This window comes from Hirundo rustica, chromosome 8 (genome assembly GCF_015227805.2).
Source record: "Hirundo rustica isolate bHirRus1 chromosome 8, bHirRus1.pri.v3, whole genome shotgun sequence".
Classification (NCBI taxonomy): domain Eukaryota; kingdom Metazoa; phylum Chordata; class Aves; order Passeriformes; family Hirundinidae; genus Hirundo; species Hirundo rustica.
Window position 1 is genome coordinate 21,242,074 of NC_053457.1, and position 24,240 is coordinate 21,266,313.

Genomic DNA, 24,240 nt, shown 5'->3' on the forward strand with positions numbered 1-24,240 from the left:
AGGTTAGGAAATGGTAAAGAAAGAAGAGAAAGAGTAAGAAGATAGTTATTATTTGTACCTCCAAATAAACCAAGATCTTTGTACCTGTTGCAGTAGTGTCAGCTGCCAACAAAGCTGTTGGGCGCTGCACTCCATCAGGAGAACTGGTCCCACTTCATCCGCTCTAGCTAAGGAGACTGAAGATTCTTCTGGGAAACTGCTACAGCAGGGCTTTGGCAAAACTGCTGATCCTGGGTGCAGCTGCCCTCTCTGATACTGTGCAATTGGTCCCATACCTTTGGATAGTTTCCAGTAGAAGTTCTGTAGAAAAAATAAATGTAAGGTTACAACTTCTCATAAACAAACACTAAGTCTCCCCTTGATGTAACTTTCAAGAAAGTGTTGTTAAGAGAAACACTTTTGTGCATGCAAAATTCTCCAGCTCATCTTCAAGGTTAGCCCAGAACAAATTGTTTTACTCAACACTGCTATTTTAAGCTAATATAATATGCACAGTGGATTAGTCTAAGCAGAAGGCTGCTAGATATCAATCAACAATCAGTATTTAAAACAAACCTCTGTGTATTCAAGCTTGCTGCCATAAAATATTTTACTTCTCCCTTTTGCTTAGAATCAAATATCCCTTTCCAAGAAGTACTTGGTTTTTTCATTCTTTTTCCTTCTTCCATTTTCCATTATCATTATTGTGCAGTAACAATAAAAAAAGTCCCCGTTCCTTTATTCTGTTTGCCCTTTCTTGGCTGAGTCCCCAACATACCCATGGAATTTATCACGAGGCTGATGTTTAATTCAGCTTGTATGTTATTAATACATTTGACTTCCACATGTTATTTTGGTCACTTTGTAAAGAGATCTGGTTTTGGGAAAAGCCTGCAGTATGTTCTGGTTTCTGGGGCTGTAGATCACAGTACAGTAGTAAATACAGACAAAAGTTCAGGCAAGTTCTTGCTACAAGCTTTGAAGTTCTAGCAGGGAACCTTGTAGCTCCTGCTGTTTTCTTGTATTTATAGCCTTACAAAGATGCCTAATAAAAAGCATTAATGGTTGACAAAGGGGCAAAGGTTTCCTAATAACTATGAGTCATATGTTAGAGTCAAGAATGAAGAGTTTGACTCTCAAAATTTTGATCTGATCTGTGATTACTGAAACAGCTGTCAGGAATTAAGATTATTGTCATGGTTGCAGAACTGTCTGGATCTTAGATACTTTCAAAAGAAAATTTAAAATACAGGTATATAATTCTTACTAAGTAGGTCTGGACTCTAAGCTGGACACTTCTGTTTATGTCAAAACATAATATATGGAAATGTGCTCCATACACTGCAGCCTGAAGAAAAGACACACCTTCCTGGAAACATCTTCTGAGAGCTTTTTACATAGGGAATGTAATGTTTTTCTGCCCTCCTCACTTTCCTCTTCACATTTGTCCACACCAGAGCACCGATCAGCATTGCCACTTTTCCTGGCAGAGGCGTCCTCGAGCAGTGACAACAAGCGCTCTCCGTAGCCATTTAATGAAGCAACCTGGGAAAGCAAAATAGGCTCACAGAACACAGAACTCAGGTTCCCAGAAATTATAAGCAGGTTACAATACAGTTGTAAGATTCTTACTTGCTCAGAACCAGACATACTGAACATAGTTGTCAAATATAGCATAATTTTTCTTTTATTTACTTTAATTGTACTTCGGGCAGCTTTTTGTAATAACTATGTTACATACCCCATAACTGACCTATTCTTTTTTTTTTTTTTTTTTTTTTTTTTCCTTAAAGGATCTACTGAAATTCTGAATTACCTTGGAAGAAATAAATTCTTTTAGGGTACCCAGAAGATCAGTATTTGTTGCAAAGTCTACATTGTAACAGTCTTCAATCCAGGCCTGCAGGATGTAGAAACTTCGGTTACATATTTTGGTAAGAGACGTGGAAGGATCCAGGTTTGCACTGGTGAGAAGAAAAAGAAACTTATTATGCCAAAATTGATATCCAATTCCAATTTAAAAACAAGCATTGACAAAACCCACCCATTTGGCATTTAATATAGTATCTTAAATTCCTAAATTCCATGTCTCTAGAATCCATGTCTCTATGGAAACAAAGCTGAGGTTGTAATTACTACCCATTAGTGGATAACTGGTAGAAGTGAGAAGTAGAACTGGAAGTAAGCACATTGTCAGATGTAGTTCTTGCTTTAATTTTGCTCTCACTTGATAAGAGAGTCTTACAAAAACAAACATAAAAAATCATTTTAATTAAGTAGGACTTCTGAGAAACAGCTATTTGTTATTGGGAAGAAACTCAGTTGTGCTTTGATAATGTTTTTCATGGGAATTTACTGTACCTGGATAAAGTGCTGCTGATTCTATCAAGAAGAAACTGCAAAAATTCTTCTTGTGTGCAGAAATAGCGAAATGTGTAAAGAAACTGCTGTACATAACCTTCTAAAAAGGCATTTCTGTAAAGCACAAGAAAAACTTCAGACAAGCCAGAACACATCTTCAACTTGCATTTGAGTACAGCAACAGCAAAAAATCCTCAAGATCTCAAGAATAGACATTTTAGATTCTCAAGCTCTTCATAAAACCTTGGTTCTTTTTAAAATTATTTTTACATCAAGTACTGTGATTGCCAACCCTGAAAGCATAATTTGTTTTATAAAGAGTTCCTCTACTTTCAATTTTGTGAATAACCACTTTGACATTTCTATTATTAAGGCAAGTTGCAATCTAAATAGCATGCAAGAACATATTACATCTTCTTTTTTTTCTATCATCTAACTTGATGCTGCTTTAAAACATTTTTATTATAATAACAGCATAAGAAGTAGATACACTAAGCAAGAAAATATTCCCCTGCAGCTCTAATTAGAGGAGTAGTTACTTTAACAACAGAATGCAATTATTAAACACACATCAAAAATGCGGGCATTTTATTCTTTTATATACACACACTCTCAAGGTCTTAGCACAGGTTAATTGTCTTTTCTCCCTATTGGCTTACAGCTTATCATGAAAGTTTGGGTTTGATGAATGTGGGAAGCCCAATTCTGAAACATTTCTTCATTTTGTACCAAAATGAAAAGCAGGAAACCAGGAAAAGCAGCATCCAGTGTACGTAACTGGGACTCAGAGTCAGGATGAACTGGGAGAAGTAGCTGGGAGGAAGTTGCTCTCTCTACAGTGGCACAAGTCTGAGGGAGCCTCTGGCAATCTTTATCCTTCACACTATTACAGCACAGGTACCTTAAAACAACACTGCCCTCACCAGAGCTGAAGGACACCTCTGCCCCCATTTAAACCCTGAGATATGCCTGCATCTTGATCAATGCCAAGGACTGATTATTGGGACAATAAACTGTAGAATCAAATCTAAACATTTTCATATCCAGACATTATTAATAAGAATGACCAAATTATATGAAGAATTGTTGTATTACTGGCATTACCATGAAGTCTTGATTCCATGGCAACTATCTGAGCAAACCTCAAACAAGTAAAAGATACAAAAGTTTTAAGTTGCTAGTTTTTTATTTATTATCAAATACTTCTAATGAAAGCCAGCTGATCTTTCCATCTCCATTTCTGTAACTGAGTGTTCACAGAAATAATATAAACTTGATAGAAGAGAGGAGAATTTGTTAAATTTTGAGTAACTAGGATTTATCACAGAGACAAATTTTTCTGGATTTAGCAACTATACTTCAACCCATTCCCAATTTATGTGTGAAATATACTATACCTAGAATATAAATAAGCCATTAAACCAAGTGGTGTACCGGCCTGCAGAGCTCTAACTCCATTTTGATTATTGCATTGGTGTTTCTCCGTGTTATAGTAAAGGAGCAATGATGATTCATCCACAGGTGCCGTGTCCATGGTGTCAGCTCTCCCACTGTGAATGACTGTAGGCAGCACATAGGACTCCACACCCCACTGCTCTGCATACATCATCTGCTCAAAGAAGCAAGGCCATGATAAAACAAGAAATTAAAGAGGCAAATTCACATAAACTGCAATCAGTTTAAAGAAAAATTGCATTTCATACAATCTATTTTTTTTTTCTTTTTAAATAATACTATTAGCAATTACCTTTAATAATTCTTTTGGATCTTACTTAATTTGGCAGTTTGACACAAACCATTTCACCTTTCATATAGTGATCTGAGCCTCAGTAATGAAATGACAAATGAAACACAAGTGAAATAAACTCTGACTTGCCTGTACGTATTTCTTTACCAGTTCAAGAAACTGTACTTTTGATTTCATCTCCTGTAGCTGTCCTCTAAGCTTGGGCAACTTGGATTTAGTTTCAGGACCTTTAGATTTAAAATGCATGGCATAAGAACATCAACGATTCAAATTTAGAGAAAAGGTCCTTAAAAGTACTATGGAGCCAATTTACTACTGGCAAGTTGCTGTAGTCTTACCTTTGCTTCTCCTTTCTTTCTGCAATAGTTTCTGGTAAAACTTTATGGTCCTTCTGTAATTTTTTGTCTCCATCATTAGCAATTGTTCTAGTTCCTATTTAAAAAGAAATAGGATTCTAATCAGAATTGTAAGTGGAAGGTGGTTCTAGTAAGAAAGTGAAGTATTGGAAGAGAATAATTTTTTATGAAGAAAAAAAGAATATTCAAACAGACAAGAATATGATATTAACAATGAAAAACTACCTTTCGCATCTGTGTTTACAGACAAGATACAGCAGGAGTTACACAGTTCTACAACTTAAGAACTGGAGCAGGTTTGTATATGATGAGACTGTGTGGAAGTTTGTCTGAATCTGTTCACATAAATATGTCTTTAGTTATAATTGTATTTATTTGGTTGTTTTCAAAAGCATTTTTAAAACTTTGAATCAGAAGTCATCCAGAATTAAAATTTGTATGTTCTGAATTTAGTGCAGGCTCCAGAAACATTTTAAACAGCTGACCTATATTTGCAGCAAGGACTGAAAGTCTGACTGAAACCAATGTCTCCCAAACAAGTATAATTACATGCTATTACACAACCAGGTCAGGAGGCAGACAAGAAAGTTGCTCTAGAAATAAAGGACATATAAATTGCAATGAATAGAAATGAAAGCAATGAATAGAAATGAAAGTATATCAGGCCCCTCAAAATATATAAATTTAAAAGTAAACATTTATATTTATAATTGTTCACATATCAAAGGTTTCATTATTTTACCAGCCAGTAAAATTGGGCCACCAACTTTGGGTTCAGCTTCTGACTTATTGAGAAACAACAAACGTGGTGTATGTTGTGCTTTATAAAAGTGGTGACTTTTGCACTTGGATCCTAAGTTAACTACCAGTGACCCAGTTACACGAAACAGCATTTTAAATGCAGTAAGTTCACGGAATGCAGCAGACAACTCCCACAAGCAGAGTGATAAGAAAACACACAGCTCAGAGCTAACATATCAAACAACAGATCGGTAAATAGGTTAGCTTTAATGGGATGGACTTGCTAGAAATTAATTTGAGCTTAAGAAAAACCTGCCACTGTTTTTCAGAAAAGTTCAAAAGGTTTAACAACATAGTTCATTAGCACAGAGCCGTAAAAGCCCTCTGGATTTTTAAAAGATGTACTCCTACAGAGGCATTACACAGAGAAGAACGAAAACACAGGAAAGCTATTATCCAGATTCTAATTGGAATCTGCTTGCTTTTACTTCAAGGTCTGTTTTGCTTCATCAATTAAAGTAAAATCAAGGTGATTAAGAGACTATGTAAACAGAAAGGGAATCAGAAGGAGAAACCATCTGGACAAAATGGTTTGTCCCCTAAAGAATCTGGGGTGAGTAGCAATGAAGTCAGAGGCAAGTTCCCTGTCTATTCCACAACATTTTCCAATTCAGGTAGGTCTAGAGCATAAAAACTTGCTCTATGGCTGTGATGTGCTCCAGTCACAGTCATTCTTGGCTCTTTTCTTTACTATCACCACCACCAGGCTGGTGCAAAGAGCAGACAGTGCACACAAAAGATGGGTTGTAGATCAGTGATTGCACTTTTGTGTCAGCACGCTTTATTTTGGAATACTACACCTCTACTGTGGCTTACTGCTAAGACATGACAAATCTTGAGGATTTGAAACTACTTAAGAGTCAATATTTAAAAGAAGAAATGGTGTTTTGACTCACTGTAACAGGACAAATTTTATCACACTTTTAACCAGCAAGATGTATTTTAATGATTGAAAATCATTACTCACCACTTTTTTAGCATCTATATTTTGTGACTCACTTGATTTCTGCTTTCCAAGGTTTTTCAAGTAACTATGAACTTCTGAATCAAAACATTCAGCTCCATAAAATGCACTGCTCCAACCAGGACTACAGCCACAAAAGTCAGGTATGTTGGGAGATGTCAGATAGCTATTTCCAGTTATATTTATCATGGCCTGTTCCTCTGAACTTGTATTTTCTTCTGCAAAGCCTGGACCACAGCCGTTGCTTTGTAAATATTGTTGCTCTTTTGCTGCATGGATTGTACTCTGGAGAGCCAATTCTTTTTTGATATTATCCAAAGGAGACTCATCAAAATCCATTTCAACTAATGATGTTTTTATCATAGGCTCAGCCTTCACATCAAAGTTTGCTTCCCCTTTTCCTAAAGAATGTGTGTGGGGAAAAAGAAATAATGGTTATGTGCTCTAATGCATGCTTTGTTGAACTTAAACATGACACATACAGAACACTATTGTGAGACTATCAATGTGCTCTAGCAGTACATTTTGATGCTTATTGTGACTTTACATTTTTTTTTCTCGACTACACATTGTAAAATGATAAAGGTCAAAAACATTTCGGAACTATCAAGCAACAGTTAACCAATACATTCCTGAAAAGTACAAAATATTTTCCATACATATGTGTCACCCTGGTTTTTCTGAGTTTTTTTAAAGCCTTTTGATTGTTCATAAAATGGAGTCAGACTTTTTAGCTACTGTACAATATTAGGAGCAGTTTCTGCCTTTTCTCACACATGTAACATAAACAAATCCTTTGTTTTTCATTCTCTGTCCTTTGTTTGCATATTTCTAACCTGAAAACAATTGTAACTGACAGTTGGTCTGGCCATTCAGCTGGGAGGTGAAAACTCCAGAAGCCAATCCACAGCCAGACCCACAAATGTATAAAAAGTAAGAAATAAACAGGCAGAGGGGCTCTTGGCCTTGGCTCAGCCTTGGGCTCTCTCGGAGGAACTCTCTGCCCTGCAAAATCTCTCGTCTCTGTGTGATTGCTTTCTGTGTCCCGATCACACATATGCAACAAGCATTTAAACAACACAGAGAAATGATGAAACAGAAGTTGAATATGTCAGACCTAAGCACACATTAGTAAAATGCTTAGCTTTTGAATATTTTCCATCCATAAGTCTTGAAGCGTTTATTCCATACAGAGAGGGCAAATTAATACCTGATATAGCCAATAGATGTTAAATTTTCTACTCCTACAGGACTCAGTCCCTTGTGTTATGATGGGACTTTTTTGCAGTTATAACTACTACCACCGACCTTCAGGGACTGGGGCGACAGTCAGAGGTTGGTATAATGCTGACAGGAGCATTTATACCTGCCAGAAGTCTCCCTTTTCACTTGAGCAACCCTCCAGGGCTTAGATATGCCACCTCAGAGTCAAACAAACCTAAATTCCTGGTGCAAAGAAATCACACACTCCGTGGTAAAGTCTAGCGTTATATTTGCAATCATTCAGAGCCAGAATCGGAAAACTGTAGTTTTGAACAAGAGCAGCCAAGTTAGAAGTTACAAATTTATGTTTTGCTATAAAAATGAACAATATAAGTGTATAAACCCTTCTGTAAAGCACATGCATTTTCACTTTGCTCAAAACAGAGAAGTAACCAAGTTTAAATGCTGAAATTTGGATGAACTATCTTGGAAAAAAACTCACACTATTAAAGCAGCAACCAAATAGAAGCTGTCCATCAATGCACCAAGCCTAGAAATGGTAAATGGTTTTGTTATAATATTAGGATTCACCAGTCCCAGCTCAGTTTTGAGTTCAGTTACTGAAAGATAGCTATTTTGTAACTTTCAATCACAAAGCGTGTCAGGAGAAATGTAAAATCCAAACTGAAGAAGTATAAATAAACAACCCACTAATAGGGTGGACACTAGAATATCCACTCAAACACAAGAAAACCACATACAGCAGTTACCATCTTTAGGGTTTTCAACAGAGACATCTGTTTAAATAAAAGTAAGTAAAAGTAAATGACGTCCCACAAAATAACATTGAGCCATATGTAAACTTCATATAAAAGATATTATGTCCTTAAGGCACTGATAATGTTTAGATTCAGTGAAAATGTCTGTAACTGTTAAGGAGAGTGCTTTCCTGAAGACACAGGCAAAGTGTCTCAAAGCTTCTGTCATTGATAGATTCCCAGCACACACAAAGATCTAAAAACATGAAATCACTTCTCACCCTCTGTCTGATTGCTGCTTGCCAAAAAGCTTTCAGATTTCTTCACATCTTGGAACACATTGTCGCATTTTGCTTCACCCGCCTCAGTTATGCTGAAAATACAAGGAGACTAGGAAAAATTAGTATTTCCTCTATTTTTATATTTACACCAGTAAAAGGAGATCTTACAAGTGACCCTATCATGCACATAAAGGGCTTCATAGCATTTATCTAATTACTAAAGTTTCCATGTTCAGCTTCAGTTGTTATTTTACGATACAAAAATGTTCAAATGTCTATTCAAGCACAATAAGATAGAGATTTTCCTGCAGAGCATTTGGGAAAACTCCAACAGAAGTATCAGAGCACACACAAACAGAAGCTTGACTCCAGGCATAACTAGAGACTGCAAGTTACTGTAGTGGGGCTTTCACTCAGGATTCAACCTCTGGATAAAACTGACTCTAAGTCATCCCTAGTTAGAATCATAATCTTAAGTCAAAAAGCTAAAACTGAAAAACTGCTATAGTCTTTGTCAAACTAATGTTAAGTAAGCAGCGTCTGAGAAATATTTTAAGACAGGCCTTGCATGTGATGTAAAAGCTAGACCTGTATTTTTCTCTGGGTAAAAAATTATTATCTCTCACTGTCAAAAACAACTTTGTGACAGAAGTTCATATACAGGATAACACTTCAGACATCTCAGTAATTCAGCTGCAACAGCTCAGGTTTCTCCTACTGTATCACTGAACTTTGGGGAACTAAGGGCCTAACTTCCAACCAATTTTCAACATCTCCTTAAAAATCCCAAGTCAAATGGAAAATAGGCCAGCATACCAAGGTTGGGTATTTGGAAGTCATAATCTATTATCTCTGAAATTTGCTGTAAGGGTTATATACCTTTCAACACTGAAGTTTTTTAAATCATATCTACTAAGCTTCTTTGTCAAAACTTCAAATTTGTAGTTCCAAAAACCCCCAAACTGACTTTAACATAAATTGATTACTTTTTTCAAAAACTCTTCAGCAGTCTTCAGCAAGAAGCTTTTATAAAAATACATTACATTTGGTGGCTGCAGTAAAATAGGAATTTAAAATTTGTTTTTCAGGTAGATACATACATCATTGAAGATTAAATAAGAAAAATGAGAAATAAATTTAGCTCTTTTTTGTCACTTAAAAGGCTACTTGCAAAACACTGCAGGAGGAACACTGAATGAAATTAAACCAGTTAAGCAAAACATTTCTAGTAAAGCTAAATTAACTTCCTTTTTCTTGGTTGTGATTAGAACACATGATTTATATAGAACTAATATCAAACAGAATAAACAAACAGAACATAAGAACAATATACTTCTGATTAAACAGCCTCCTTCTAAACAAGACTATGAAGCTCTCCATCAATGATTGTAATTGATCAGAACTGGGTTTCAATTATTCAGTTACCCTAAGATGGAGTTACAGAGAAGCGTGGTAGATGACTGAACTATTAAGCACTATTTGCCATGGAGAAAGCTTTGAAAAACCTCAAACTGAAATTAACAGTTTACAGGAAACAAGTATAAATACCTGAAGAGAAAACATATATTCTTTCCTGCTTCTATGAAGTAGGGATAAAAGCATTAAATTCAAACTGTAAGAAGGTAAAAGTAGAAAAACACCTACCATAAATTTGAAGATCTTCCTCCATTTATTACAAGATAGAGATTTTCCAGTAACTTTTCATCCCAGTAGAGGTCACAAAACTTCTCACAAATTCTATCAGAGAACATACCAAACTTAATTTCCTTTAAGTTTAAAATGAAGTTACCTTGTTTAAAATAAAAAGAACAGAAACAAATAAAAGAGTGAGAAAAAAATTAATAGCAATATTCTTACAAATCAATGATAATAACATACAGAAGAAAATGCACATACCCATATCAAAAACTTCATCTCCATTCTCTAAATAACCATCAAATGCAAATTCCTCTTGTATAAGATGAATCACTTCCTGTAGTAAAGTGTCACTTGTTGTGTTCTGATGGGGCAGGACTTTATCATCAAAGAAATTATAACTGTCTTTATCCACTGAAGTACATGGTGCGTGTTCTTGCTCAGTGAAAAAGCCATCTGTGCTGGTAGCACGTGCAGTTTCTTGGCAGTTGGTTTGAATAACTGGGCTACTTTTACCAAACTGCTTCTCTGTATCAGTAGTCTCACGACTTTGCACACTGCAAAGGGAGGCATCATTTTCTGCTTGCATGCTCATTTTATAACGTGCAATAGTACTTGAAAGTAGCACTGGTAAACTGTGATAACAATCATAAGCAATTCTTGAGCGAAGAGGCTTATTTGGTATTTGCTCTGATACAGCCAAATGCACTGGTACAGATGTCAGAACTCTTTTCCCTGAGTCCTGTTTCAGAATGATGTTATTTATATGAAGGAAATTAGGAGATGTAGGACAAGCTACAGAGCTGGAGGGATCTTCAGATGAAACGCTCTTCTCTTGTAGAATACATGAGGAATCAGATGGTGATGGTAATGTAACTGGAGAAGTAAACGTATTGCCTGAGTTTTGCTCCTCTGAAGACATCTGGAGTGAGCGGCTTGGAACTTGTAAATCACACTCAGGTGTTTCAGGTACAGTTTCAATACCACCTATATCCTCAATACCACAGCTTTTGGAGTCTTCTATATATCCTGATTTGTTGTGGCTCATATGTTTTTCTTTCCTTTCCTCTTTCTTGAATTGGTCAGAAACTGGTGTGTAAACCTCTCTGAAAAAAACCCAAATATTTTTTAAGAAAAAGTCAAATATATTAAACAATTAAATTTATGTTTTAACTTACTCTGCTTTAGGATCTACTAACTTTGTTATATTTTCATCTTGTTGCAAAATAATAGGCTTAAAGTGAGTTGCAGGAGAGGTGAATGCAACAGGTAATGTTGCTTCCTCACAATTTAGTGAAATCTGGCAGGGTACTGGTCCTTTAACTGCTACAAGTTTACTTTCACTGGTAAAAGGCACAAATCCTAAAAGCAAAAACACAGAAAGATGATCAGTATGTAAAATACAAATGCAAAGTAAGTAACAATCAATTTAGGTAGAAAAACAATTGCATATTGAACTGAGAAAATCTTATGTGGAGAACTGAACTAGAGAACGCTAAACCAGAGTAAATATGTCAGAGCCCAACTGCTTACCTAGACTTGATGCTGAAGGATCCATTACACATTTCTCATTTCTAAATTCAAAAGTGACATGATCTTGAGACAAGACTTCTTCCTCAATAGCCTAACAATAAACATGGAAGCCCAATTTGATGTTATTAGCATTTTCTTTTTTCAAACTCTGCCCAGCTCATTACTTTTCAAAACCCCAATACTCACATACACCTTGAATATTGCAAAGCAACAACCTTGTCATGCCAAGGTGAGGAATTAAAAAAATTACATACAGAAGTCTAAGAATTGGTAGAACTATTTAGAAATCTTGATAACTTGGTGCTTTAAATCAGAACCTTAAGGTAATCAACATTTTGAACAAACTCAGTTCCATGGATTGGCTGAATTCTGTGTGCATTATACATACTCATTTGAAACAAAATCAGAACCCAATAATTACAAATTAACTTCTTCTGTGGGGTGGTAAATAAAAAGAGAGATTATGAAATTAGTTATTTGTTCTTCACCTATACAGATTGCGGAATCAGAGCATCACAATCTGTGGAATGGTCACTCCAACAAGAAGAACTAGAAAAAGGCAATACTTAGAGACTACTTGAAAATACATAAAACCCTCCTGAAAACAATCCAAAACTCACACCAAGAAAATCAAACCCAAAATCTAGCTGTACTTGCATGTGACAAAATCATACTGGGATACATTTACAGAATTAATTGAAAAGCATACAAAATTGAAGAAAGGTGGCACTCTTACCTTAAAGATGGGTTTACCCAATAGTGTTAAAATATTTCTGCTGTTTATACCTTGTTCAACTAAATAATGATTGCATGTCTAAAAAAAAAAAATTGTAATTTTCAGTCAGTAAATAAATTTTCAGTCAAATGAGGTATTCTTGGACAAGGACAAAGTCAAGATAAATAGTCAGTTAGAAGTAATCTAAGTTTAGGAAGTCTTATGAACCTTGTCTAAGCCCAAGTACCTTGATAATTTCAATGTAAATTAAAAACACACCCTCTGTCCTCTTAAGGAGGTAATTTTAAAAACAAAACTCAAAGTGACTAGTTATGATTTAATTAGATATCAGTCTATTACAAGTATTATTATTTTGATTTTAAAAATAATAAAATGAGATTGTAGACACAACTAAATCTAGTAACCTTAACTGCAGAAGCTAGAGAAGGTCTTTCTTCAGGATTTTTTCTTGCCATATCCAGAAGTAGTTTTTTTAATTTTCTTGGCAATACTAGTTTGTGACTTGGTGGAACACTGTATTTTGCAGCCATCCACAGAACTGCAGCAACACCATAAACACAGACCTATTGGTATAACATGAGAGACAAGAAGGATTTAAATAGCCTTTAAAATGCCTCTACTGCAAAAAAAAAAATTCCAACAAATTATCCAAAAATTCCCCCCTGCCGAAAGAAAAAAAAAAATAAAATTACTAGAGCTTTTAAAGTACAGATTACACTTGGCTTTTGAGGGTGCTGGTGAAAATCCCAGCCCATTTCAAAATCTACTTGTTATGCATACAGGGCCAATAACAGTAGCTATTTTTCTACTGGTGGAGCAACAGACATTAATTCTCTTTTCTTTACCTAGGGATATTATTCAGGAAAAAGGTATTTAAGAACCATTTTGAGGAATTCCTTTCTCGTGTAGAAAGATTGCTGCAAGCTTCAGAGTTCTACCATAAGACCTGGCCAGCTGCAATTTACTTAAAAACGGTCATGATAATTCAGCAAGTAAGTGGCACACAGTAATTGCAAGATGGCCAGCACAAGCCATATTTTATAGAGAAGATTACACCTGCCATAAGAATGAGGCACTGCATATTTATTTTAGCAATTATTGTGCTACCTGCAGCTAGCCCAATTGAAGCTGCCCCAATAAGGGACCTTGAAAAGGACTTGGTCTTAGCAGCTTTCTTGTTTTGTTTGAAGAATTGCAATTTACAGAGTCAGATTTAGTCCACCTAGTGCTTAGTTTCCATATGTTAGCCTGTTCTATAAATGCAATTTTAAGAAATTTAAAGCACCACACTTTACGTTGCCTCTGAAAGATATTACAAAAGCTCAGTGGACAGAACCCTAAGCACAGTAGTAAATAATGTGTTCCCATAAAACAATGTTTTCTGGCACTCTTTTGAGCAAAGTGAAAAGCAATGAACAAAACATAACAAGTAAGTTCACTAGAAATAAAATAAAATAAAATAATCTTGTGAATAGTTCCATTTGAACTGTTGAACAAAAGCTACTAATAGGCACAAAAACCTGAAATGGAGAAAGCAGCTCAATCAAAACAAAAATAATTTTCTTCCACCTAGGTTTGGAACTCCAAGACTATCCTAAATTTATTTATTAAGGAAAAACTTGCCATCCAAGCCATCAGATCCTTCAAAGAAAGTTCTTTTTACTGTTACTGTGACTAACACTACACAGTCTTCATTCCCATGCCATAAATTGAACTCAACATTTGTAACTAGAATGTTCATAACTAGAAAGTTATACAGCCATCAGAAGAAAGGCAAAAAGCCCCATCAGCTTATTCTGTATATAATGTTGTAGGAAAACAAGAAAACAGATTACTTTAGATAACCTAAAGAAAAACAAACAAAGCACAAAGACTTTAGGATTATTAATGTCGACTGTCTGGTGAAACTGCTCTATTATATTTCAGGGTTAGTTTAAGCTTCTGAAGCCTTTGAAAAATCTGCACACTGGATTAAAGCAGTTTAAGAAATAGCAATTTTTGGAAAGATATAAAAATATTTTCTAGCTACAGATAGCATTACAGAAAAATGAATATTTTTAGTAGATTTTTATGAACTTTTATTTTAGGATTTGTGATTCATATGTCTAATTCCAAAGAACTCATGTGCCACAAGGCCACATTAGCTAAGCTCTTTTCTTGTTACATAGCAGAAAGGTACTGTAAATTCTGTTCCCCTGACTTTTAAGATCACTGTGGTAGAGTTTGCAATTCAAAAGTAGTTGCAGTGGAGACACATTCACTTGCTATTTGACATTTTTATTATCTTTGTTTTAAAAGCTTCTTATGGTTTTTATCTACAGGAAAAAGCTCTAAGAAAACTATATTGGAAAAAGACATCATTCATAATGTTCCCAAAGTAAAAACATACTGATAATGATATTTTTATACAGTCTTCTAAATGTGAATAATGTTTGGGCTTTTGCCCAGATAGTCTAAATTACTGATCTTACTGTGACCTTCAGAATGTGAAAACATGACTTCAAAGTCTGTCTGACTGCTAAAAAATGGAAAAAATTAAGTCTTATGAAAAACCATTGAATAACAGATTTTTGGCACTTACTCCAAGAATTCTGGAAGGCAAAATTATAGAAGCAACTAATTTTATGAGAGATCAATATATCAAAAAAAGCTCCATAGATAACCTAGAAACGTTGGGAGAAATGAGAAATACTAACAGAATCTTAGAAGGGTTTAGCTTTTTTCTTCAACTACTGGAGGGATAAAACTATTCTTAGATAAAATACAAGGCAATCTACATAACCTACCACATTACCTTCTCAGCATCCACATCCTCTTCTTCAATTTCAGGAGCTAAATAAAATATATCATGAGATTCTAAATGAGAAAAGAAATCAGAAACAAAAGGTAAGATGTTTGCTTTTTTCTCCATTTAGCCTGAAAAGAAATAAAAGCTGAACATGCAATGTCTTATTTACCTTCAGCTTTTGGAGCAGCAAAGATGATCCTTCCAAGGCAGTCAATCAGCACAGAGTCCAAACATAACACCACTGCAAAAAATAAAAAAAACCCAACAAAAAATCAACACAAAAGGGCAAGGCATAATAAGTATCTGTTCTTGTAGCTATTTAGCACTAATAAAAATAAATAATTTTAACAAAGAATTTACAGTGTCAGAAATTACCCTACGATAACTGATGCTTTAAATAGCATTTATTCTAGAACAGACACAAGCCAATAAAGGGACAGTAGCTGTGTAATTACTCAAAGCACTTTCTGCAGAACAAAGACAAGAAACTGGAAGTTTATTCTCTTTATACCCAGCACCGAAAAGGAAGGTCAAGAAAGAAACAAAACAAAAAGCAATAAATATAATAGGTAGATACGCTCTAGTCTTTTCACAAGATACCAATAAAAGATGGTCAATTTATCTTAAGAATTTAAGTCTCTCTTCTCTTCTCCACCTTCAACCCCACAAAAATAGAGGGTCATCATCTGGAGGAAGCTGACACACACCTGGCCAGGTCCAAAACTCCTCTAGGTGCAACAGGATATGAAGTCCAGTTTTTCACTAATAGTTATAATCACACTTTCTCAGTGAAGAAATGTTGCATAGGTCAGTATTTGCAAGGCTGTGAAATTTTCCATTGTTAAAAAGGACATAACGGACTTCTAAAACTATTTTAAATGATCTGAAGTCATCAGGACCTTAACATTAAGGTAAATGAGATCATGTCATAAAAATTTGGTGTTGAAAATCTTGTAGCAAAACTGTGTCTATCTGTTTGCTAACTTCAAAGAGCATTTTAATTTAACATGTTTAAATATATTAGGCCAACTGGGCCAGTAGTATAGTCCTCTATTTCCAGACCACCATCAAATGCACAGTTTTCTTATTAAAAAGTACTGGAAGAATAAATTCTTAAATTGAATAAGAGATTAAAACATAAAATGTATCAATTATGAAATAAAATATTAAAGCTGTCTAAGAGATAGCCAACTATTAATTTATTAATAAATAATCAATTGAAGAGGTCTAAGAGGAAAAAAATAAAGTAAGAAAAAAGGCAGTAATGCTTTTGCTTTTTTAATTAACCCATACAAACCACATCTAAAATGAAATCTTTCACTATGCTTAACATAAATAAAGGCTTGTCTACTACCTTCAATAATATTTAAGCTGGACCTGAAGTCTATGTCTCGAAAAGCAAAGCTTTCCCAAATGAGAACCTTTGCTGGTTATTTCTGCAAAGGCAGCTCCATGCTCACTTGTCTTCGTTTGTCAGCAGTAAATGTCCCGACCCTGCTCACACAAAGCAGACCTCAGCTTGTTCAGTACGAGGTAAGAATCCTCACCTGGGCTCCCTGAATCACCCACGAGCAGCATGTAAGCAACATCCTCTGATAAGAGGAGAGGAATTAAGTAAAGTCCCAATGGAGGTTACAAACAACTTCTGTAGCAGAGCTGGATTAACAAATACATGAAGAAGAGGCTAGCTTTGGGATATGCTTTTTTATCTAGGTAATTCCTGCTTAGGATAATGAAAAAAGTGTAATCAAGGAAGGATTTGGAGGAATAGGCTGTCTATGTGAATAAATAGAAAATAATCCAGCTTCCTGTACTTAACCATGATTTATAAGCTACCGGTCTTACTCTACCATTGTCAAGACAAAGGATATTTTTACAAGACAGATTCAAAATATGTATCAGTTTCACCCTTAGTAAGTATTAGTCAAAAGGAATGTTGAGAGAACCTTATGTGTGTGTGTGTGAGGAGTGAAGTAGTAACACCTCTATAAACTTTTCCACAATACACCACTCCCCTCAGAACAGGCAGAGAATACTCTTGCAGAAACATTCTAAATCTGAAACCAATATTCAACTTTAAGGTAGCTTTATTTGTCAAATACAGAATTTTTAAGTAAGGTGTCTTCCATTTGGTGGTTTGTATCATTATGTTCCCTTCTACAGGCTACATAAGGTTCAGATGACAACTTTTAATATTTTTAAGACATGCGTTTGGATGCATGTGAGTGCAGTAACAAGAGGCTGGCTAAGCATATTACATTAGAATCTGAGCCATCATGTACAGTTATCTGAAACCTTCAGAAACATTAGAAACATGCTATGAGGCTGAAATGATCCTTCTGTTACAAAGTATATTAAATACTTAGCTTTAAGGGTAACAATTCTTAAAGTGCTCAGACTCTTCACTCACGGCTTTTTTCCTTTTAAGCAGTTTTATATCATAGAAATAAAATAACTGAAGCTGAAATCCAAAGAGATGCAGTAAGTTTTCTGTACTTTACTATCTAGTTGTTTATACTCACTTACAGGCTTCAAACTCATCCCTGCCCATACTTTCGAAAGCAAGTTTATTTTAAATCAAGGAAAAGAAAGACAGGGTGGTGGTGGTGGAAACCTCTGCTCTGTCTATCAGAGCTACTATAGGTTTATCATTAGCATAAGCTAAACCATCATTCAGAATGTCCATGGAAATCTAGGATGGTCTTCTGAGCTGCACACAACATATTCTAACTTTGTCAAAGGACAGTTCCCTCATCCTCTCTCAGAAGTTTACTTCTGATAATTTGTCTGTAAACTGAAGGATAGGGGATGGGGAAGGAGTAACTCCATGACAAGATCCTGGGTACTTTAAAACGACAAAGCCCTGTACTGTAGAAAATATGTCAGGAATCATTTGTCACAAAGAAATCCAGGCAAAAGAGGAAGTTTTTGTTTACATATATATATGTAAAACTTATTTCTTCCTGCTTGATACAAGCCAAAAATGTTTTTGTTAAAAGTTGAAGTACAGATTCTCCATTCCCAAAAGGTCAAAAATTTGTCTCACTGCTTGAAGGCAAAGATTCCTTTTTGCTGCAAAAGCCATAAAAACTCAGAATAAGGAGGAAAAAGACATTCATCTATATATGGAAGAAAACTCCAAATTGAATTTTGTCCTAATGTAAGAGAGTCAAAATAGAAATATTGCCTATTATTTTCTGCACACAAAATGGAAGTCAAGATCTTTTCAATCAACAGAACAAAGGAAACATTAACAGTGAACACAAATAACTAGGAAAAATACCTTATGATAATTAAGACTATACCTGGATAATCTATGCAAGTCTGCAGAGTACATAAACACTCATGACATAATGCCCAGAGTTCAAAGTCTTTCAGAGGCCTACCATACCAGGACAACAGGAGTTTTAGAGAGATCCACTGAAAAAAACAGTGAGGATGCAGAAAGTTAAAAAAAAAACTATTACAAATTAAAAACATTTACTAATGCAATAAAAAAAGTAAATCCTAATACAAAACACACTCAACTTAAAAAGTAACACGAAAATATATTTATTGCACTTACCAGTAATGAATTAATACTGACTATTGAAAAAGCATGGCATAGTCAGCTAACTGTACAAACGGATTAACTGTTTCTTAATTGCTTCAGGAAAAGTGAGCTGTCTGGAAGGTCTTTCTTACCATACTAAGGAAAAACTCTTAGAATGTCCATTGTGAAATAGACATATTTTATGGTGAAACATAATTACATAATTATAAGGACAACACCTAGATTGAAAAATATAAAAAATTCAAATGATTGCCATCCATAAAACCGTCCCACATTCAACACCTGATATACCCTGACAGTTGCATTAGATGTCTTACCTTAAAGATTTCATCAACATCCCTTGTTCTTCTGTGAAAGGCGTTAACAATATTGACAGAATTGATGACAGGTTTATTTGAAATCCCAGTATGTCATTTTGTTTTTAATCAGTGGCTGCTCAATTTGTAGTAACAACATTTGTTTTTCTGACTATCAATTTAGCTTTTGATATCTGGCATAATACCGTAATGTGACAAAGATACTGCTCCATGGAAACTTACTATTCTTCAGAGACATGCTTTACATTTTGAGATTTTTTTTTTTTTTTTGGGGGGGGGGGGTGGTGTGTGTTTTTGTTAATCTAAAAACTGGAAATTTATAGCAGTGCACACACCTTCCCGATCAAACCGTGCTATATGGAAAAGCTCATCTCTAGTAGTGGCTCTTGCCATCAGCTGCACTTCATGATCTCCATTCACGTACCAGAGGAACACTAAAAAATTCATTGTAGGCAGAAACCTCTGAGTGAGAGCAGACCCAAAGAATTCTTTTTAAAAAAAGAGCACAGCACATTTTTTCTTGCATATCTTGTCCTGTGAGAGTCAATTTCAGGCCATGTTAGGGAAAAGAATTACCAGAAGCAACTCAGGATTAACTCTGGAAAAAACCAAACATTCCACCCTAAAAAAAAAAAAAAAAAAACCACCAAAAAAACCCCAACCACCAACCCACCAAAAAACCAAACAACAACAACAAAAACAACAACCAAACAAACAAAACCCTACCACCTTACAAACAAAACCCTACCACCTTACAAACAAAACCCAATCAAATAAAAAACCAACCAGACCAACCCAAAAAACCCCCTGATGCACAGGAGACAAACAAAAACGCCTCTGAACTGTTTTGTTGCTTTTACAGGCACCTTTATATCCCAATCAGTATTTTTAAAATCTACAGACTAAGGGTCTCTCCCACACAGAATGGCAGTACATCATTAACTTTGACAAATCAGCCTCTGCATTGTCATTTACTAAAGTCAATTTTTCATCCTTTTACTGAGATGCTCTTTGGATTTTATAATGAAATGTGTAATGAGCTGACTACTGCATTGAATTTCATAAAACTCAACAAGCAGAAATAGCTTCAGTGTAATCTATGGCAAAAAGAAGGACATATAATTTCTGTAGCCAAAACTTTGTTAATAATTTTAAGCAGAAGACCTTCTCAAAGAACAAAATACTTTAGGCTCATATTGTTTAAATATTCTTTGAAGGTGAACCAGATAAACTACATTTCTTAAACAAAATAAGTCAGAAAACACAGCTTTTGATTTACTGAAAATGTTTCATATTCTGCCTACCTCCAACAGATAAAAATGAACTTGGTGCTATTGTTCTTCTATCCTACATTGTGGCACATTGCAAAAATTAGTAACTTTAGCATACAGATTTGAAGCCAGGTGATAAGATTCAGTTTCATTCTCCAATTTTGCTATCAGAAGCACCCTGGAGTGCAAAATTCTTTCATCCACGTGATCTTTTACTGTATCTAGAAAAGTAAGCTCTTGAACTGTCTGATAAAAAGGCATCTATCACACAGCAGGAAGGAAAAGGACAGATAATCAAGAGAATGAATTAATCTAGAGAGCATATAGGATAGAGCTTCATACTCTACTGTTGATAGATTACTATCCCTGAGCAGCACTCTTTCCCCCTCCAGAACACTGTGGTTCTCACGTGCCTCAAGTGTTTTTGCTCACAGACACTTTACAAAGAAAGGAGGAGTCAAATCTTCAAATTAACCCTGCACAGCTGACATGAGTGAAGAGAAACCATGAGAGACATTTCAGACTTAATAAAACATTAAGAAGGTTTTGGGATTTAGGAATTTTTTTCTAGTAAGTACACACTGATGCCACACGTTTCTCTGTAAGAGAATCCCTCCTCTTGAAGTTTATGTCTCTAGAGGCTCTAAGAGCTGCAGCGAAGAAAGATGGACTTCCTTTACCACATATACAAATCACCTTTCACTTCAGGAGAAGGTGATGAATGGCTAGTCAGGGAAAGAAGAATCTCTCAGTAAACTGGAGACTGAAGTTTGTTGTACAGCAGAAAGCTGCAGAGTATTTCTCATCACCTTTGGGATATCAAAGCTATTCCAAGTAAGAAAGGAACAACAGAAAGAAATTCAGACATGACAGGAGAGTAGGAATAAATCCTAAGAGCAGCAGCAAAATTTTTAAGACAGAAGTGTCAGTGATAGATTAGAAAACAGAGGATGAAGAGGCACCAGAAAAACTCTATTTTGGAAGAAAAAAGTATGTAGGGAAAGCAAATCTTAGCATAAATGAGAATCACTGCCATCTATGGGATGGCCAAATCAAACTGAGTCAGGAAAAAAAAGGATGCAGTCTGGTTACAGCTTGGTGAACTTCATGTAAATGTATGTGCTCATTGTTTCTCTGGCAATCATTCTAAAGAAATAAGAAACCTCAAAGACGATATTGTTAGCTGGTATTTGTGTGCTAGTTGGTTTTTAGTCATGCTAATAAATACTTGCACTGCTATTGTCTCTTACTATAATTCATGTCTCTCCCCATCGTGATCAGATCAATTTTATTCCTGAAAGAAATATCTGAGAAGGTCGTTCTTCTAGTGTCCCAATTATTCCAAATTCCCACATTCCTCCACCAGAAAGAGAACTGTGAAAGACTGCAGATGAAATCTGAGGGTTCAGACCTGCTGGGGACTTGTGCTTCTAACACCTTGCAGAAGTTACCCCATGTAGTCAAGGTACATGACGAGACATGTTTCATCACACATTTGCATTTGTGGTGAAAAATGCATGCAGTCTGGTTCAAACAGTTTTCAAATGGAAAAGTATACACTTCTCAACCTATGGTTAGGAGGCAACTTTTCTTTAAGCCTCAATCCTTAAACAAAGATATTTAATGCAATGCTCCTGGTACCTCACCTCTGAGGTATTTTAACACAATGCACATTCTAACTCACTGAACCTTGGTTTAGGAAATGTCTAAGTGTAAAACTCTTTATTTAGGCATGTCTCAGGTTTGGCTGGTTTGCATGTTTTGGTTTTTAACATGCAAGTCTCTGATTCATGGCTATTACTACTTCCTAAAACTTAAAAATAAAATCCCCAAGGGGGAAAAATAAAATCGGAAGTACTAGAAAATATATGATTAAATGCTTTTAGTCAAGTCATCTTTAGTATGCATTGTTACTTATCTATCTAGTCACATATTTTAGCAAAGCAAGCTCAAGACAACTCTTCAGCATTTACAAGTCCACTTCATTTAAACCATTAACATTATTTTAATATTGCTATTAAACATTCTTTAATATATTATCATCAGTGAAACTGTACCAAAGAGGAAACAAAATTATAATCTAAAGTCTCTTTACAAATTTATGTTCAAAACCAGACCTTTTCATAATAGATATCATATTACCTATTTTTTCAAGTATGAAAATGTTTTTTCACAGCACAGAAATTTTGTCAGAAAATATTAAAAAGCCAAATTAGCCATTACTGCCTATATCTACGTCCTGATGCCATTTTCATTTATGCCCAAAGATTGCATTTCAAACCTTACTTGTTGGAAAAGCGATGGGTTTTTTGCAGTGCTGCAAAGATCATTTAACAGATCTTCTACTTAATTGTTGGTACCAGAATTGTAAACCCCAAATTTAGTAAAGCATTCCAAATATGCAAACATGATCTATTTTATGAACATAATGCTGGCATGCTTTAAATAGCCAAAGCAAGATTTTCATCATTCTTTCCTAAGCAAGTATTATTCTGGGAAGCAAGAACTTTCCTTTTTGTTATTTCCCCAGTGTTAAAGTGTCAGCCTCTAGCTACATGGCTTTTCACTTCTCTCATGCTTGACAGGGTATGAATGACCAACAGAAAACAAACTTAAATATGTCAGGTTCCCATTAACCCTTCCCAAGTAAAAGCCATAGCATTTAAATCACAGAGAAACATTTAAAAGTATTAGAGATGAGACACACCTGATTGGAATGAAACTGGTTAGAGAAATAAAAGATCCCCACTCAAACTTGAAGTGAAAAATATTTATTTATGGCATGCAAAGCTATAAAAATTACTAGGAAAACCCTCACAAGATACATTGCAGTAGCCAGACAAAAGCAAGCAAGTATTTTTAGTAATGCTTACTAGCAGTAAAGCACACAACAATAAGAAGCAGTGATTGAGTATTAGAAAAATATTGTCCACTGGAGAAGTACTGACAAGCAAGAAAAACTGTCTTTTCTCCAGAGTAGACAAGGTTGATCTTCAACCGGATGGGGCTGCTGTTGCACCTTCTCTAAACAACATGAAATAGCGAAAGGAATGCTAGAGATACCTCTACTTGCTGCAATCATGATGATCTGCTAGAGAGAACTCAAGAAAGAGCAGCACTGCAATTTCTCTGAGGTGTTTTCTATCTGCCCCACAAGGCAGAAATCACATTAGTTGGGGATTCACACTTGTGCTTTTGCAGTAAATGAACAAACTCAGACTCACGCTTTCTTAAAAAAAAAAACAACAAACCAACAACAACAAAAAAACCCCCAACCAAACAAAAAACCCCAAACAGGTATTTGGTAAAATTCTGGCCAATAGGAACTTGGGAGAAAGATGGGAGTTGTACTTTTCTCACGTAAAGGATAGCACAGTACAGCTTTTTTTTTTTTTTTTTTCAGTTGTCAGAAGGCAACACAGACGTAAAAACTGCTATACTGCTATATTTTGGAAACCTGAGGAATAAAATCTCTTTTCCAAAAGAAAAAAAGAAGCTGAAAACATTAACCCACTGCATTTCTTTAAGAAGACTTGCAATAAAGTCTGCTACACAGTTCAACGACTACTATGAATTAACCTTCCTTCAGAAAACAAAGGCTTACAAGGCTAGAAATTCAGCATTTCAGGAAGCCATTTAGAAGCCTAGGTGTTAATATATTTTAAAGGGTTTTTTCTTCCCTATGGCAGTTAAATAATCAAAGAAGATTTTATTATGTTTGCTTTTTTATGTTTAAGACCAACAAGATTTTTCTAAATAGCACATTTGTATGTGGCAGAGCCTGAAGATTTGCTGGAATCATTTACAAGAAAAAGAGAATATATACCATGAGTCTGTCAAATGTTTCTTCTATTGAAAAGACAGCTATAAACCTCTGATATAACAAAGAACCACTACCCTGCTGTCTTCATTTCGGATGCTATGTACTACAACACTGCTTATTGAGGTACCTGGAAT

At 35.2% G+C, this 24,240-nt stretch overlaps 1 protein-coding gene across 3 annotated transcripts in view; it reads right to left on the reverse strand.

The window, feature by feature from the left end:
• KNDC1 (kinase non-catalytic C-lobe domain containing 1) overlaps nt 1-24,240 on the reverse strand; it is a 59,389-nt gene that overhangs the window by 5,339 nt on the left and 29,810 nt on the right. For 2 of the 3 annotated variants that reach the window (XM_040071793.2, XM_040071792.2), the window contains exons 7-24: nt 18,448-18,562; nt 15,312-15,383; nt 15,149-15,210; nt 12,759-12,917; nt 12,355-12,432; nt 11,619-11,709; nt 11,285-11,447; nt 10,347-11,191; nt 10,095-10,239; nt 8,451-8,542; nt 6,212-6,609; nt 4,426-4,519; nt 4,217-4,314; nt 3,738-3,949; nt 2,341-2,454; nt 1,796-1,943; nt 1,345-1,524; nt 85-300 (exon numbers count right to left, since the gene is read on the reverse strand). In XM_040071793.2, the coding sequence (XP_039927727.1) occupies nt 85-300; nt 1,345-1,524; nt 1,796-1,943; nt 2,341-2,454; nt 3,738-3,949; nt 4,217-4,314; nt 4,426-4,519; nt 6,212-6,609; nt 8,451-8,542; nt 10,095-10,239; nt 10,347-11,191; nt 11,285-11,447; nt 11,619-11,709; nt 12,355-12,432; nt 12,759-12,917; nt 15,149-15,210; nt 15,312-15,383; nt 18,448-18,562 (3,282 nt within the window). Of the gene's footprint in view, nt 1-84; nt 301-1,344; nt 1,525-1,795; nt 1,944-2,340; nt 2,455-3,737; nt 3,950-4,216; nt 4,315-4,425; nt 4,520-6,211; nt 6,610-8,450; nt 8,543-10,094; nt 10,240-10,346; nt 11,192-11,284; nt 11,448-11,618; nt 11,710-12,354; nt 12,433-12,758; nt 12,918-15,148; nt 15,211-15,311; nt 15,384-18,447; nt 18,563-24,240 lie in introns of those variants that run through there. The other variant, XR_005702010.2, reaches the window with a different exon arrangement.